Here is an 18,742-nt window from a genome sequence, read left to right as displayed (position 1 = left end):
CCTTCCTACACATACATATACACGTGAATCACTTTGGTTTAACTTTGCAAACTATCTGACACAGTTTGGGTGGCGGTGAGTCGTTAATTGCGTGCGATCTAGGCCCGGATAAGATATGATAAATTAACAATTTTAGACAATTAAGAACCAAATTGAATTTGCTGATCAAGAAGGGGTTACAGATAAAAAGGCGAATTGAAAATAGATTGCTATAAAGTATCCAATAGAAATCACAAATATACTTACTTGATTCTCTAGAAGACACTTAACAACGTTCTTCAGGAACGATTTCGGGAAAGAGAGTCGCAGGAGACCCCGAGCCGGAGAACAGCCCCCCTTCGCGGAAGGGGGCGTAAGATCGCGCACTAATACGAGCATAATTTCTGTTTTTAAATCTCGCCTGCTCTCGCACCCGGTAATTGAATCCTTCGTCGAGATTACTCCAGGCGTCCGCCTGGCGTTTAGACGAGGCGGCGCTACCTCTCTCTCGAGAGCGTCTCTTCTTCAGCCCGCGGGTTATTTAAGATGGATTATTATTCTGCTGGTCTGCGAGGGTGGGCATCAGCGAAAATGAAAATGCTCTCGTTTGCAGGCAGATTAATTGCCGCGAATCAGCTTAGCAGAGGACGCTTCTCGTCGGCGATGACAACGACGACGACGACGTTGCCTGGACACCCTCAATTCTCGACCGGTCATAATACAGCACTGTGCTCTAAAGACAAAATATCGCTATTGTGTTCTATTTATCTATCGACACGTAATAAACGTTGCAAATTTTCGTTTCAATAAATTTCACATCAACAGAATAGAAATAAATGGATTGCACCGTTCATGATAAAAAAGACTAGGGGGGTAAGGGCATTTAACTGTAGATACGGCCCCCTTGAATTTTCTTTCGCGCGTCGCGTCGGGCGGATCGATGACACAAAATCGACGAAACACGAAATCCGCCGCGACGACAATGGCAGCTCGCGGAACGGCGTTACACCGTTGACGAATCGCACGTGCACGCACGCGTTTATAACATATTCTGAAAGCTCGGCGAGGCGTCGCCCGTGGCGGGGAGGGTGGGTGTAAGGTTTTGTCGAGCTTCGCCTCGCGACAAATCCTCCCTTTGTCGCGCTCGAAAATGGCGAGAGCAGAGAAAAAAGAGAAAGGGGAAGAGAAAGGGGAGAGAGAGAGAAAGAGAGGAGATAGGGAAGCAAGGGGGAGAGGGGGAGGGGGGGGGGGAGAAGGGCATTATATTTACCTCGGATGCATATCCGGTGGCGCATGGATTCCTAAGCCTGGTATCGGGGCTCGCTGTTACGTGAAAAATAATTTACACGCGCGCAGATATCAATGCGACCACATACCATATAATATATGAAAACACCCACGTACACGCACACATATACACACAATTGCGCCGCACGTGTTACACGTGAAACGACACGTGTGTGAGGGGTGTGGCTTGTGAGACGACATGCATCTTGAAGGTTTGAAATTTTTTGAATTCTTGAATCGTCGAAGCCGCGTGGAATTGTTATTGATGCTCATGCAGAATTCTAAAAAACAGTGGCCCAATATTCGCGGACGGCGAAGAAATTGCCCATCCGGTTCCGAAGCGGTGTGTGATAAGCTCAGAAAAGTGGTGAGGATCGGCGAAAGGAAATAAAAATCTATTTTCCATACTACGCTCGGCCAGGCCGTAGACCTTGATAGATGCGTTAGAGAGAAGAAGGAAGGAAGAGAAGATGAAAAATGAGAAAAATATATACAAAAAGTTGTGGAGAAGTCAAAGAGAGAGAAAAATTTGCGAGGAAAAAGCAAAGTATAAGATAAAAAGAATGAATGAGAGGAAAGAAGAGATTTAAAAAAATGAAGAAAGCAATGTTGAAGAGAAGCTAAAGAAAAGGAAGAATTAAAAGATAACAGGAAAATATGAAAAATAAAGTTAAAGAAAAAAGAAAGAGGTAAAAGAATAAGGAATAAATAAGAAAGAAGAAATTAATGTAAGGAAAACAAGAAGAATAAGAAAAAAGGAAAGTACAAAAATAAAACTTGAAGAAGTGAAATTAAAAGGAAAAGAAACACATAAGGAAGCAAAGAATAGAAAAAGAAAGAATGTGGGGAAAAGAAGAAAAAGAGAAAAACGCAAGCACGAAAGATGAGAAAAGACGAAGAGAAGGGGTGAAAGAGGAGAAAGTCGAAGAAAATGGATAAGAAGAAAAGGAAGGAAAAAAAGTATCCGAGTCCGGAAAACACTGCGAAGAGCAGGAGTGTAGTGGTAGAGATGTCGTAGTATCATTCGACGAAGGATGCGAAAGGCGTGAGAAGGCGAGCAATCGTGATAAAGAACGTATACGTGTATATGTATATGTCCCTGATGCGTGTGCTCGCGGCACGGAGGGTAAGGGGTGTGCATGGGGAGGCACTTTCGAAATATCAATTTGAAACAGCCGCGGCTATATAGGTATGCGTCATGCTTTCCACCGGCCATTACGGCCGGCTTTCCATTTTTATTTGTATTTACTGGGACGTCTCTGCCCTCTCCCGTCACCTTTCCCGGTTGCCCCCCGGTCACCCGGGATGTGGTAGAAAAGAGGCAGCGGGACGACGCGACGTCGCGCTTTCTCGATATTTTACGACATTTTGTTTCCTATCCGCGGGGAGGTAGCGCCGGGGCATCACGCGGCATCTCGGACCTTATTCGACTTTTATGGCGTTAAATCGTGATAAAGTGTCTCGCGAATGGACTTCCCCTCTTCGCTTTCTTCTGCTCAACTCTCTTCCTTCTCTTTCTCTTTTTTTTATTTGCGATCGTAGCGTCGTTCTTAATAACTTGCGAGATGTCGAAGGATCTGTCTCGAAGATGGAGAGTTTTTGACGAGTTTGGTAGACACGCGATTCTTGGCAACTATTTCTCTTCTTGCATGAAGATCTCCATTTAAATTCAATACGAATCAACATGCTCATACATACATATGTTGTATTTTATTATTATTATGTTTTTGAAATTGTTGTGTTTATTTATTAAATTGTTTATTAATTTTTCTATATTTATGTATTATATTATTATTCATGTAATTTTATTTTATGATATTTTCCAAACATTAGCTAACTCTGAACCTTTTACCATTCAAAATTCCTCGATGTAAACCATTCTGTCGGTACACGATCTGACTTAACTTATAGAAATTTACATTTCTCGACAGAACTGGGAAAGCGCGAGGAGGGAAAAATTCTTTATGCAAAATAAAATAGCGATCTCACCGATCTCCCCTGACTTTTCCTCCGCGGAGATGACTTATCCGCGAATTCGATCTCACGACCCTCGAGAGAGAGATCGAGGAGCGACCGTTCGCCGGTAGCTGCCGCCGTCGTTGACCGGAAGTTCGACGCGCGGTCGAAAGAAGCCTCTCAGGTTTTTCAATCTCGCATAATGTCTGGGCATGGTCTCTATCGGCGCCTTGCAAACCGCGGCCGCGATAAGATAGCGGCCTCCGTGGCCCCGGGAATTTACGCTCGGCATAAGTTCGCCTTATATATGAGCGTCCACGGGAAATGCGACGATCGTATCGCGTCGCCCCGGTCACGGACGCGATCCGTCCGTGAAATGTTGCCCCGGTCAGTATTTTACCGGTCCCGCTCTCTCTCCTTTCGGGGCGAAACGACTTCTGTAGAGCAACGGCAACACGGGGCGGAACGACGTTCAGGAATGCCGGGCGAAGACGAACAGCCGTCCCGGATCCTTTCGTATGTTTATCCTCGCGGTGCACTGGACTCACCGTTTTAAAACGCTCAACTGGCCGGGATTTTCGTTACGCGCCGGATGTCCAGAAACTGTTCCCGTTCTAGGTTCAATGGCGCAACGGCGAACATGTGCCTGAATAATCATTAAATTTCAGAATCATTGCAGCTTTCGTATCAAAATTTATACCTGAAGACTCACATCGATATCTAATAAAGTACTTTATTTAAAAAAAAAAAACACCTTGTGTTATAAGTTTCAAATTGTATATTCGCTTCTCAAATCAATGATTGTTTTCTTCGATTCAAAATTATTCATTGACCAAATTTGCTGATGCTCGATTATATTGTTCGCTGATGCTCGCGTCACTTGTAAGAGTGTGATGGAAATTAAAAAAACAAAAGTCCCATCGCCTTCAGATACCGCAGGACATTCTTAGGGTCGGCTGCCATTCAATCCCGCCCTAAGAAAACCACGAAAAAATAATAACTATACGTATCGTCCCTAATGAAAATATCGCGCGTATAGCTAGCGAAGAGGAGGGAGGGGGGGGGGAGGGGGCGAGAGAGCGGTGGTGAAAGTTGCGCTTCGGATGTCGGCCTTAGCGCGCACCCTGAAAACCTCGAGAATTGTCTGCGCCGCGGCCTGAAACAACAATAACCCCATTCAGGCCGGTGGCATTTGACAGTGGGGTCGGAAACAATGAAACAATCAGCTCTCGGCCCCTCCGTAAACGGGGACGGGGAGGGAAAGGGGACGCGCCGGGGGCAGGGAAGGGGGAGGATAGGAACGGCAAGGGGTCGGAGAGGTGAGACAGAGACGGGCGTGAAGGCCGGAAGTCAACAGCGCCGGACAATGGCAGGCAGCGTCTGACTACCGTTCCTAATTAACCAAGTTCGCCAACTTCGGGCGGACTTGACGATCCCTTTCCCCTAATGCATAATTACGCGTCGCTCATGGCCGTTCTCGCGAACGGGACGAGATGGCATGAGCCGCGCGTAAAGTACTTATCAATTCAAACACCGCTAATCGTTCGCGAGCTGAGGTTCAGGCAAACGGACAACGATATCGTACTCTTCGTAGTTCAATCTCGTCCGACCGCTGAGACAATAAAATATGTCGAAAATTAGAATATTGCAAATAGCCGTAAACATTTTTATTTTTGATTTTTAATATCGCTAGAGACTTTTTAATATCACTTATTGTTAGTACATTTCTGGGAAGTTTTTAATTTAAGTTAATTACAAATTTGTCGGAGAAACGTTCACACGTATCTCGCGGCGCGATCTAAAAAGAATATACGAGATACGATGTTTATTGTAAGACGATAAGGGAAGCGTCAGCCACGCGGCATCGCTATTATTAACCTTTAGCGCGCCCACCCCTATCTCTCGTTCTCCACCCCCTTCTCTCACTCTTTCTTTCTCCCGCTCACGCTCTGTCATCACGCTTTTTATTATTCACATAATCGGATCTGGAGCGGCGATAGCGCCGGTGATTTCGGGTTTGTCTAGGGTAACGCAGTTGTCGGCCGGCACAATGCCGCGCCTGAATGCCTCATTGTCTGCCGGGACCGACGCCCACTCAAAACTTCCACTCGCGCCCACCGCCGCCCGTCATTTTCCGCAATCAAACGATCGCGCCTCCTCTTTTTGCGTCGCGCATAAAAGCGCGGCTGATATCGCCGAGCGCGGACGAGCGACGCAATTAAAACGTCCGTCCCACCCCTCCTACCCCCGTCGGACGCGGGAATCTCCCAAAGAGATCCTGTGTTCCCGGCTAATTTCGGTAAAATGGCGAGACAGATTTTACCGTCGCCTTATCTCCGTGGAAATTTTAGGTACTGCGCGGCTAAAGGGATCATTTAAAATCTGAATCGCGCGCTCGTGTTGGGCGAGGATTAGTGGATTGTGCTCCGGTCTAATTCCAGGCTAAATGAAGCTTCTCGCGTGCCCCGGCGGTAACGTTGACGTAAAATTCAATTGCGGGGCGACGCCGACGCAACGACGACACGGGAGTCAGGAAGACAATGTTACTCCTGAGACACCCACGCGTCTATCGACACGTAGCGTTGTCGCTCGTCCTTTTCCAGCCGCGCTGTTGGATGAACCGTGGCGGTTCGGGATTTCTCTCTCTCGGCGCTCACTCTCTCGGAGAGTGATTACATTTCATACTCGAATTCTCGCTTTCGTCTCTTTACCGAAGGGAACCGTCCGGAGTCGCGAGGAGCTCCGCGCAACGAGGACATTCTTCGGCGACAATACCTGCCACAATCGAGCGCGACGCGCTTTCGCGCATACTAATGGAGTGCGGCGTGTAGACTTCCCTGGTCAGAGGATAGTCGTTGCCGCACTCTCCCACCCGCCCGTCCTCTTTCCTTCGTCTTTGTACGCCACCCGTAAAACTTACCTGCTCCCCCCGCCGTCGTCGTCGTCGTTGTCGTCTTCGAACAATCTGATGGGGCGTTATTCGCGAAAGCGCACGGAATCTCGCCACCCGCGAATGATATTCCATCCTAAACAGGACTAGAGTGGATTTTGAATAGAATTGGATAGATCCTGAGTAGACATTCAGAGAAAATATTCAATTTTTAATAAAAAAATAAATACGTAAATTTAAATTATAGGTTTCGAAGTTAAATCGCCTCAGAATGGTTTTTATCTGAAATTGCTTTAAGAATCTATACGCGTATCGACTTGAATTTTCGTTTCTCGCAAAATCGATCGCGAACGCGGCGAAGAATTCTTACTGATTGTCGTGGCACAGGGAGGGAACGTGCCGCCACGGTGTGGAAAACGTCTCCCGGCCGCCATTCTCGCCGTTATCTCACCGCGGAGAAAGCATGATTGCCTTTATGGGGGAAGAAAGGGTCCTTCGCGGTGGCGATAATGTCCCCGTGGCGGCGACGGAGGCGTCGCTATCAGAAATAAAACACGACGAGCCGCCCCGTGTAGACCCGCCGGGGAGAGAGAGGAGGGTGGCGACGGGGGGGGGGCACGGAGGAAACTCCACATTGCCCTCGAGATTTTCCCTCGTCGTCACCCTCCTCCCCGCCGCCTCTCCGATTAATTTCGCGGCTTTCCTTGGAAAACTACGAGAGTGGTGCAAAGCGCGCACGCTCGTATTCACTCGCGCGATATTAGCCTCGCGATAAGCTGAGTCTTTCAGACGTAGACTTTTAGGCTGTCCGCTAATATTTGACGTTTGATAAGGTTGCGAGCGTACAAAAATGACTGCGAATATCTAGCTTGACTCAAATGTACATCGAGGCGTAAAAAAACTGTACTAACAAGAGAAAAAGAAAGCCTCTGCTTGTGCTCCTAAACTAAATAATTATGTTTGGAAAATGCGAGGAGTTTGAGGGGTGGAGCGGGGACAATATTTCTTAATTCGGATCGAGATTTATTTACAAACGCGTTGCATTATATTACAGAAGTAATTAACAATGGTATCGTAATCGTCGAGGCGGGGATTAACGTGGCGCATCCGCGTTATTCTTGTTCCGAATTAATCGAGTTAATCGAAGCGTCGCTATGCGTTCGCGAAATGCGTCGCGTGATTATTGAGAAAGAGAGAGAGAGAGAGAGAGAGAGAGAGAGAGAGAGAGAGAGAGAGAGAGAGGAAAAGGAAATATGCTTTTTTTCTATACGTTAGATACATTTTACGTTTACTTGCATCTTACTCCCGTTAGGGTACACGCTAATGAACTCGCATCAGTGCTCGCTACGGTCGTTAGAAATACTTAGCGGGAATTTCTACAAGGAGGAGAAGTTAGCGGATTACTCTCGACGAACGAGCAATAATGTTACAACTCGCCTTAACAAGTCAACAATAATTCATTACACATATAACAAAAACGAAATTGTATAAAACATGTGTGCATCTGATTTTAGAAATTAAGAGATTTATTCATTTTGACGGTTCGGTGAAAAAATTTTGAGAATAAATAGAATGGAAAACTTGCCGATAAATAGCACATATGTAGAAAAATATTTATTTTGTATTTCAGATCAAGCCTTTTGAAGCACATCAGTCTAAAAATGCAGAGATTCGTGAACATTTTATGGAAGATATAAAAAAATTGTCTATTTTATTTTTTTAGATGTAAAATTATGTACATCAATAAATCAAAATGTACATTTCATTCAATTCATTCTTCAAATTACATTTCTTCACCGAGCTGTGAGGGTGAATAAGCCTCTTAATCTCAATAAATTAAATTGCCAAAATATTAATAAACACGTACAACGTTGTAAATTATGCTCCGCGAAGCAATTAGAGAAAAGTTAAAAACATAATCCTGTTCATTATTCGAACTACCAGACAACATTGACGAAATCAACCTTTAGCGAGATGGAATAAATCTGACAACCTTCGAAAATGTCTTTCTGGCCTTTCCGTAATATTAGAAAAGGATTCGCGTCGACGCGTGTTCGCAGAGTCAGCCACGCGTCTTCCATTTCGCCGTATCGATACTTTCGTTCGCGAAAAGCGGGCGCAGCGCGGCGCGGCGCGACGCCGCGCCGGTCGCGAGATACAACCGAAACCGCGTCGTCGGGGTACGTGCGCGTCTCTACGTTAGCATTCAGAACGTTTTAGGCTTATTTCGCACGGCCGCGTTTCAAAGAAGAGATTTGCCTCCGTCAGAAGAGCTTTTTTTTCCTCCCTTCCCCCTACCGTGTCCACCCCCGAACGCGCCCGCGCCCGCGCCCGCCCGCCTCCTAATATATGGCATGTGAGAGGGTTGGTTATCTCATCAGAATTGGACTCCTCTAGCAACCAGCTTCGCGTGCACGATCCGGTCGAGAGGACCCTTTGCACCCGATCCTTTGTGGGATTTCGGGGCCGTATAGCCGAGTTATCGATTTCTGTTTCTGTTTCGCCAGCTTCGGCCTGCGGTCGCGAAGCTATTTCTCCGATACGGCCTACTCCTCGATCCCGATATTTTTCGGCCGGGCACTTTCCGACCCGTACTACGCGTCGTTTTTTTGCTAGTCGCGGATTACGTTGCTCCGAATGAGATCTCTAAACTACAAAACGAAAGGTTTTTCCGTTAAAAGGAGAGAGCGTGACGCGCTCTCGTCGATTTATCCGAATTACATGGATAGCACTGGCTCACTTCCGGTCGCGAGATACCGAAATGTTCATCCAGAGCGTACAACTGCTCGGCGATAGACGAGTAGATCACTGTACATTGGCGATGTGCACGCCGTTCCTCGGCGACCTGGATACGGTAGTCGAGCCCCTCTGTTGCTCGTCTTGGAAATGGACGGGGTCCTCCTTGACGACACCGGTGCTCAGGTTCACGACTGTCGTTTGAGGGATCGGGGAGAGCATCGGGGCCACCCGCCACCAATCGGCAGTCGGCCACGCGGCCGGCATCAGGCTCCCCCGGAAGTTTAAGTCCGGGAGAACCGGGAGCGGCCTTCATATGACGTGTCCGCGCTGCAAGCTCGAATTCGAGCTGTTGGAGGTCGACGTCAGGCTCTGAACGGAGAAAGCGCTGTCGACCCTGCCACTTGACGCCGAGGATAACGAGGACGATGTCGTCGTTGTCGTCGTCGTCGACGATCTTTCCAGTTGTTCCGTGGGCGGCGACGAGGACGAAGAGGAAGAGAAGCGATCCTGGGAACGGTCCTCCTGATGATGATGGTGATGATGATGATGTTGATGATGACTCTCCAGATTGGTGGAGAAGTCCACTTCGAGCTTTCGGTATCGGGATTCTTCTCGCTCCGCGACGACGGCGTCGTCGTCGGCCCTCGCCGGGCTCGGAAAGGGTGGGTCGTCCATCTTGGACGACGGAATCGGTCTTTTGGACTCTTTCGGCGGACTCGGGCAGCTACAGTTGGGTTGTAGACAGACGGCTGCCGACAGGCTCGTCGGCCAGGACATCGTTTGGTGGCTCGGATAAAAGGGATTACCAGTGTAGAGGGCCTGTAAGGCCAGATCGGCGGCCAGCTTGCCGCCGTTGAAGTCGTCGCTCAGCTTGTGCTGCAGCGGATAGAGCGGATAGGCGAACGGCGGAAAGAAGCGCGGGATCTTCAGGTCCTCGTGCGGCATCAGATGATGCGTCGGAGGCGTCAACGACGGCAGAAGACCGCGCGGTAGATTAGTCAAGCTGTCGCCCGGTGATATCAGTGGTGATATCGAGAAGCCGAACTTGTTCTCCTTTTTCACCAGGGACTTCGGTTTCCGGCGCGGCCGGTACTTGTAGTCGGGATGCTCTTTCATGTGAAGAGCTCTGAAAGGTGGATGGTAATTTGTATCATTGTACTGTGAGATCCGACTAGAATTTCTTTCGTGTATTGGTGTGATTGTGTAATTGTGGTTGTAATATATATATATATATATATATATATATATATATATATATATATATATATATATAGCGGTGATCCACTGCTAATTAATACAATAAATAATACAACTAAACAATACGTTTTAGACATGTTATTGTGTATTTAAATATATCGAATTAAAAAGAAAAATTTCTATACAACAGAAATTGTCTATATTTTCTTGTGTAATTTAAAAGTTTAAAGTCTTAAAAATATGTTCTTACGTCTAAATTAAAATTAAAGATACAGAGGTCTTAAATTGTTCCATTTGAACAAATTGTCAATCTAATTGTTTTACTGTTTTATTAATTTTTGTTGCTTACAGTATAATATTAAATACTATAAATTTATTTTTTCCAACATTTATTTTCAGAATAAAAAATTATTTAAGCAACTTATTTGGCATTTTTAATAAAGGCTATAGATTAATTTTTAAAATTATGAAAGTGATTGTCATTACAATTGAATTAAAAGATAAGGTTTTTACGGATCGAAGAGATAATGAGTGTCATAGAAAATCAAATCAAGACCAATATGTAATTCATTCTTGATTTATTGATTAAGGAAAGTCTTAGTAAAGGGCGAAAATATGTAGTTTCACAGGAATGATTGAAGTGCATAGAGTTCTCAATTGAAAAATATTAAAAGCCCACAAAATGTATAATTGTATTATCATACGGACATCCGCGTTTGTATATTGATTTTCTTTTAATTTTCTATAATTTTTCTGTACGCGCTAATTATTATTTATTTAATTAATAATGAGTACGTCAGAGAGAGATGCTGAAATTTGGGTGAATATTTGATTGATGGAGATGTGCTGGATATTTGATACAAGAAAATAGAGCAACTAAAATGGAACAATTGACTTAAAAGAAATTTTTCATCGAAAACAAAAGGATTAATTTATGAAGATTATTTATTTAACTTTAAAAGTATGGCTAGTTTTTCTCACGATTGTAGTCTGCTTCACAGACAACCTTTGTATTTACAAAATAGAGATTGTCCCTCTTTAAAAAAAGCGTTCTATCTTTCGCACTTATTATTAATTTCCTTTTAACTTTGTTCTGCTCAATTTTCTCACTCGACGCGGATTCGTTGAAGCTCATCGTTATCGTAAATACGCTGCTGAATCCGATGTCGTTATACGACGGTAAAGTAAAGGGGAAGGAACAGAGCCGAGAAGGGTTCCACGCGTATTTCAGGGGAAGGGAACGGCTTAATTGAATAGTTTCGTAACTGAGAACGCGATAGTTTAGCCTGCGATGGGTCTGCAACATAATTCCGTGACCATCCCGATGGCAAGAGTCGTTAAGCGAGAGCTCTATTATAAATGATTTAATGAGCTTAAATTTTTTCAAATGTTGTATGATTCTTACGATTTCCAATAATTTCGAAATAATTTCCTAAGAACTTTCGCCAATAATTATATGTATATATCTTTATATTATCATATAAATTAATTAAGTTTCTCGGATAACACCCTGTCGACTTCTTCGAAATTCTTAACTACTATTACGATTACTATAAAAGCAAAAAAAAATTGTTTTTCTTCAATCGGAATTCATAAATAAAATTACGAATATCTCAAGAAACGGAGCTGAGCGCCTTCTTGGAACGCCTCATATCTATGTCTTTCTTTTTATCATTTTTATGTAACAACACGACTATCGATTATCGCGGACGCTAACACCTCCCTAACAATTTTTATAAACTGTTCTCTCGCCTTCCCACGTACAATGGGACGTATTATCACCGTTCCAGAACACGATACGGGGCACCATAGGTATTTGCAGTAAGTATCTTGTACACACACCTCTCTTTGGCGCGACGATGGAGGAGGGAAAGGAGGAACAGCGGTATCTCCGACACATAATACTCCATTATGTACCCAAGAGGCGCACAAACGCTGTGCTTATTTATGCCTCACCTCGTGGAGATAAAAAAAAAAAAAGAAAAGACGAGGGTCGAGAGGGGAGGTTTGGAGATACGGGGGCTTTTTGGTAACGGCGGTCGTCGCGAAGAATTTCGCCGGAAACCACCAGGACAATGCAGTCGGAGGCACGACGGTGATAACGTGGTGCATTTACTTCGCACCACGTCATAATAATAATTTAGCGAAAGCAAAGTCGTTTTATCATTGCTGCGCCGTTATTATTTTGGCTTTAAGTCGCGGTAATTGCATAAACTGTCCGTATGTTTCGTTTTCTTAAATAAATGTGATGCGAAATATTCTCACTTGGAAAATGAGCTTTTCTCTTCCTCGCGACCAGCAGTTTCCTTCACGTTAAATTCTCAGCCATTTTATCGCAGCGATGAAAGAAGTCGTAACAATTATAGCAGAGAATTCCCTCGGTGTTCTACGTGCCGATCGTTTTCTACGAAAGTACGAAATGGAGAATTCACCGTGTGACGAAATTCGAAATTTCAAGGGGTAGCTCGAAAGTGAAACGAGGGGGAGAGGGAGTTGGCGTGCGGATGCCGAAACGCCGCGCCGCCGCGACCGCGGAATAATAATTCCGGGGACAATGTGTCCCGGCAGATAGCACAAAGCGTAAATCAGCATAAACATCGGTAAAGCCGCGCCGACAATAACTCAGCATAAATGCATAAACATCGGCCGTAATCTTTACAATTCCAACCTCTGCACATCCCTCCCCCCCCCCTTGGTCCGCCACTACTCTCCCCCGCGCGTTGCTTCTATTTAGCGGCCGATAAACAATGCGCTATATCATCCCCGCGACGACATAAGCTACGCGCTCTCTCGCCGCGTCGGCGACAAGGAACAATAACAATTAGTTACGATTGTAACCGCGCGGGGACCGAAAGCGCGGAATGATCGCGTCGCGTCGCCCGCGGGGATGGACTTCATTAACTATAGATGAGTTTTAGCGATCGGCGACAGGTCCTTTTTCTCGCGTATCTCTCTATTTTCTCCACGATCGAAAAGGTAAGAGTGGCTCACGTGTTATTCTACTTTTTTATGAGTTGCCTTATATAATGATTAAACTATCTTAAAATTTTCCGCAAAATTTTATTTATTTAAAAGACGAATAAATTTCGATAACAAATCCAAGAAGCAAGAATTTATCGTCCAAACTGTTAATAATTTAATTAAATGGAACTAAATAAGCAATTCTTCTCGACACTCTCGTGTCTCATGCATTTGCAGTTAATCTATAAAATCTACTCGATTAACAGAATTGTTCGCGACTTAATCGCATTAACGGATTTCTCGCTATGATGTCAGAGGAATGTTCATATGCAACATCAAAGCGCGTGAAAAGTCGTTTCACCGCAATGAGAGAAGCGAGAAATCGGGAAGAGGCTGCGGAACACATAGGGGGTTGAAGTGGGTACGTAGAACGGGGGACGAGAGGAATAGAAAGAGGGATAGGGAAGACGAGCGGGTGAAAGAGAAAGAGAGACAGAGAGACAGGATCGTTGAGCGCGGACGGCGGCGCGGCGGTGGCAGCGGCGGGGGTGCGGAGAAGCCGGGCAAATCCTTTTAAATCCACACAATTGCGACAATGGGGCTTTATTTGTTATCTCGGGGGCCACATTGTGAGTCGCCGTGAACGAACGGACAGATTACGTCGGGCCAGTGACGGCGCGGGTCCAAGGGAACCCGCTCCTACCGAGGACGCCGCTCCAAGGGAACGACTTTACCTCCCTCGCGTCTCCCTTCCGTTTCCCTCCGCCTCCCCTCTCCCGCCCCCTTTTATTTTACGGCCGCCACCCTACTCTCGTCGTCGACGTCGCTGCCATCCGCCAGAAAAGCGGATTCGCCGTTACACGTCCGCGTCGAAATTTCCCTCGGATTGCCCATACCTCTCACCCCCTTCCGCGCCCCTCGACGGTCCTCTTCCTGGTTTTCTTTCTCTCTTAGAAATTTCCGATGGAAAAATATGGCCTTTTGTTTTGCGCTTTTGTATCGTTAGCAAGCCAAGCGGGTGCTGGAGGTCGATAGAAAATTTAATAACGTATAATACTGAAATAAAACATGTTACTACGGTACTACATGTGAAGTATAATAAATACCGCAAAGTGTGGAACGTTAAACGCATTGATCGCAAATCAAGTAAATTCAATGATTTCGATTGATTGAAATATGACAAATTGCGCCGCCGCGCTGTGAGTTCGGTGTGAGTGCCATTTCCATTAATTTTATCGTTTATCGACGCGGTCGGTTGCCGTCAATCAGAGGAATTGCATTTTCCGCGTACGAATGCGACGGCGATCCGTTTAAGACGACGCCGATTTCGGTATTCGCGGCTTCGCCGAAAATTTCAGCGGCGGCGTCGCGGGACATCCGCCCGACTCCCCCGCTTTCTTCTATTTCCTTCTTTTTTTTCCCCCCCGACGGGGTGAAATGTAAATCGAGGTCGGGATATTTTGCAATGCGGGCACGGGGTTAGAGCGTGGAATCAGTTTAAATCTTGTTCCCCGAGACGAGATCGAAAAGCGAGAGAGCGGGGATCGTTCCCAAATTTAATCTGCACGCACCTTGCGCGCAAACCTATTCCTCCCCCTTTAACCCCGATTTTTATTTCGGATACTGTTATTAAGACTTATATTGCTATTAAGACACGTATTATCGAAGGGTCTAGCACAAGTTTATTTATTAATCTAATTAATATAAGATTATTATAAAACAATAAATTGGCACAAATATTGAAGTAATTTCTATAAAAGACTCAAAAAATACTTAATGTGCTTCATTAATGACTTTCTTTCAAGATTTTATTTGTTGAAGAATATGTGGATGTTATTATTGAGTGAATAGAATAAATTGCTTTACAAATATAATCGTCATTAAATTTTTAATAATATCTGTCACTCTAAGAAATAAGCAATCAAAGTCGAGAAACAAATAATATCAAAATGCTTTCAAAGGTTTAGTGAAACAACCAATTTTTTTAAGCGGGTTGATTATCATCGCAAAATTAATACTGATATCCTTCTGATGAGATTGCGTTTACGAGATTGCAAAACGTTACGCGAATATAAGGCTCGCAAAAAATTATACAAGACGTTACGAGGACTCTAGAGAAGAGAAGATTCACGCGAGATTGCCGGGACCTTCTTTTCAAGGGGGCCCTTTTAAGGGCGCGCCGGTCTCGAAAAATCGGCGCGCGGCCGCTCCGGCGAGCTAAATAAACTCATAACAGTGATTAAATATTCAGGGCCGGTAATAAAGAGCTCGTCTCTCTCGCCCGCCCTATAAATACTGGCCACGTCTCACCCCTATTTCAACCCGGGGCTTAAGCGCAGCATAGCCCCTAAGCTTCTCGGCAACAATGTACCATATTATGAAGTACGAGACGATCGCGTGGCACGCTTTCCCGCCGTTTTCGATCCCTTCGGCTCTGCTGATACGGACCCCACACCCCGATCAACGCAATCATCTGGAGTATATTATCGTGACTGAGTAGCAATTAGTGCCGCTATGCGGAAAAGAAGTCGCCTATCAGTCAAAAATGACGTAAAAAATTTTCCTTCTTCTAGTTTTATATTTTATATTTATAAGTGTCATGTTAGAGAGAGAGAGAGAATAGAGAAAAGTTCAACGATAAATAATATTTATATTGCAAGTAATTCTACAAATCAATATTTATTGAGCAGATTTATTTCTCATTGTAGATGAAACAATTGTCCGTAAGATGTTATTGAATCATTGATAAGACTATAATTGGTTAAAAAGATAAAAGGTCTGTGTTATTTCATGATTTGTAAAAATATGTATGAATTTGTACACTGACAATAATGTTAAAATATTATCATCAAATCGTAGCTAAAAATATATATCAATCTGTAATATGTAAAATCTATCTTAAACGTCTCAGAATCAACGTTTAAAAATTATAATTTGTACCATAGGTTTGATCGCAATCTTGGCATGAAACCGGTGATAAGAATTTCTATTTACAAGTTTCCTATCACACGTAATATAATTTTCAACATGTTGTCTTATCAAAATTCTATTATCTCAGGCTAGTCTCTTTGTGCAGAATTGCACAGAATTGAAAATTTTTGAAGAAATAAAGAAAAAAAAATCTATTTTATCATTTACCATCATCTATTTTTTCATTTACCTTAATTCATTAATTTTATTATTTATTCTTTATCATTAAATCATTTATCATTCTATATTTTATTATCTATATAACTTACAGATAATGTAAGAATGCAATGATTTATTAAAATATTATTACATCATAAATAGAAAATAAAAAGTAAAATAACATTGCGAGAAAGAGGAGAAGAGATTTCGATAGAGAGATTTAAAAATAGTTATCTTTAAATTATCTCCTACGTATATCTTAATTATAGCCTAATTATATTTTAATTATATTCTATCATATTAATTATATTATATCATAATTTATATGACAATAATTTTCGTAATTTATCGTTAAATGAATACATATATTGTCACTTGTAAAAAGAAAGTTATTAAAAGAAGAATACATATTTATATTATTATATGATATAAATTATTTGTCATATAAAAATTATTCCGAAAATAATAAATTTAGTTTAAAATATATCAAATTTCAGTGTTTAAAAATGATATAAAGAATGGCTAGTAAAGTAAAAATTTCAATAAATTAATGCTTTTAAGATTACATATAAGAGAAATATACATATTAAAATCAATTTAACTTCGGAAGTTAATTTCAGGAGATATAAGTAAGAGAAGCAAGGTCATTTCAAACGTCATCATTAATTTCTCAAATATAAAATAATCAAATTCGAAAATATTCGAGAGTACTCTGTGTTCAACGTGTCCTGATATGTTCAACGTGTATTTTGTGAGCTCACCTTAATCTCTTGGCTTCGTCAATGAAAGGGCGTTTTTCGCTCTCACTCAGGAGCTTCCACTCGGCGCCTAGCCTCTTCGAGATCTCCGAATTGTGCATTTTTGGATTTTCCTGTGCCATTTTGCGACGTTGACCACGCGACCACACCATAAAGGCATTCATCGGCCGTTTTATGTGCTCGTTATGCAGGGACTTAGACGACATCTCCATGAATCGTTCTCTTTCTGCCACGATCTTTAATCTAATTGCCTTCTTCATGAGTGGACGAGATTTCTGATGGATTAAAAGATTGATAGAACACTCCTATCTCAAGTGGATAAGATAGCTTTCCGTACATCCTGTCAACGTATTTCCAAAAATATCTTTAAATATTTTAAAGGTATTTATCTTCAGTAGTCTTGAGGGTTTCCGCAAAGTTGATCTGTTGACTGTTCCCGTAAACAAGACCTATCGAAGCTTGTTGAGTTTGGTGTATCGTCAACATTAAGTGTCAACTAACTTTGACTGGTCGCGATCGATTAGATAATTCTATCTTCAAACTTTTCAAGTTGGTTCACATTCACTGCACGAAAATAACAATTAAGACATTTTTCGATGATTTGGAATATGTCTAAATTTTCTCCGTGTGATTCTATCTATTCAAATATTTAATAGTATCCCGGAAGAAGACTAGACGTTTCAGTTAACAAATAAATCTTTATGCAACGCTCACGAGCAACGGCAACGTTTCCTTAAAATCTTTGAACGACAAATCTTCGTCTGATGATGAGTGCTTCCCAAAAAAATCGTGCATATTTTAGAAGTCCAAAATGTTTCCAAAAATATGGACGTCTTGGATCAACAACTGCATCAGGACGACATTTCGAATCTTCTAATCGATGAATTCTTCAGAAAAAAACCATGCAATCGTCTATTGATCACTGGATTCTTCTTGTGCAGCTTTCTGTTACGTCTTCGAATTCAATTTCACGATAAATTAAACTAATCTGTCAACGGAGGCTTTTTCAACTGTCAGGAGTTGTCTTCTTTCGGTCGTCACGATACAGTTATACTTCAGCAATTCTTCCAGGACAGTTCTGCGCTTCTGTGACGTAATATGTTTTTTTTTTTTTCAAGCGACGGCTTGATCTGACGGACACGAGTCCTTTTGGTGCACTGACAGAGAGAATCGCGGGGATTCCCTCAGGAACTTCGCGAAGCACGTAGCATCTGGGGCGAACCCGCGGGACGGAGCTTTTGCCGGTGCGGCTCGGCTCGGCTCCCGTGGGACGTGGGGTAAAATAAGACAGCGGGCCAATCGGTCGCGGCGGCGCTGCCCCCACCATTTAGGGCAGCCAATGGGTGGCCGCGATTGGCCGCCGCGTCGGCATGGCGGTCCAGAGCGGATACGCGCGTTCGCGCAACAGGTGGAGAGACGTCTCTATCTCCTCTGTTTCTTTCTCTCTTTCTGTTCTCCTACCGCACCGCTCACGAAGACAACGACGGCGGGGGTATGGGTGCGTTTGTCGTGCGGATTATCGCGCCCGCCGTCGCCGTAGTCGCCTTTTTGACCTCTCCGCCTTTCGTTGGTGGTCAGCCAGGTGCACTCGGTTCATTGATACTTCCGAAGACAATGGCGGATAGAGAGATCGAGAGGATTTCGCGAAGAGAGAAAGGGTTGAAGATATGCAATCATGGGACTTTAGAGGTGCCGTCCGAATTTTTTTGTTTCGATACTGACAGAACTTTCCTACGTTTCCTAAATCTTTTTTTTTCTTTATATACAGTAAAACAATTAATTATATTCAATTTAGTTTTATCGGAAAAAGAAGAGAACGTTATATGTATAACGGCCACGATAAACT

The 18,742-nt window shown here is 43.5% G+C and overlaps 1 protein-coding gene across 1 annotated transcript; it reads right to left on the bottom strand.

Annotated features, from left to right (window-relative positions):
• Positions 1–6,942: 6,942 nt before the first annotated feature.
• LOC139822168 (transcription factor Sox-14) lies at positions 6,943–18,340 on the bottom strand. Its single transcript, XM_071793771.1, has 2 exons — positions 16,900–18,340; positions 6,943–9,977 (listed from the first exon to the last, which is right to left on the bottom strand). Exons 1-2 carry the CDS (start codon positions 17,154–17,156, stop codon positions 9,161–9,163), a joined length of 1,074 nt encoding a protein of 357 aa, XP_071649872.1. The 5' UTR covers positions 17,157–18,340; the 3' UTR covers positions 6,943–9,160.
• Between the last annotated feature and the right edge of the window lie 402 nt (positions 18,341–18,742).

Source organism: Temnothorax longispinosus, chromosome 11 (genome assembly GCF_030848805.1).
Source record: "Temnothorax longispinosus isolate EJ_2023e chromosome 11, Tlon_JGU_v1, whole genome shotgun sequence".
Taxonomy (NCBI): Eukaryota; Metazoa; Arthropoda; class Insecta; order Hymenoptera; family Formicidae; genus Temnothorax; species Temnothorax longispinosus.
The sequence above is the reverse complement of the archived record's forward strand: the minus strand, read 5'-3'. Positions and strand labels throughout refer to the sequence as shown.

What these genes read in the sequence shown, in the direction of transcription:
- LOC139822168 (XM_071793771.1), bottom strand. Translation starts at nt 17,156, where the DNA reads ATGAAGAAGGCAATTAGATTAAAGATCGTGGCAGAAAGAGAACGATTC. An exon ending in GACGAAGCCAAGAGATTAAG is followed by an intron (nt 9,978 to 16,899) that starts GTGAGCTCACAA and finishes TCCACCTTTCAG; the next exon opens with AGCTCTTCACATGAAAGAGC.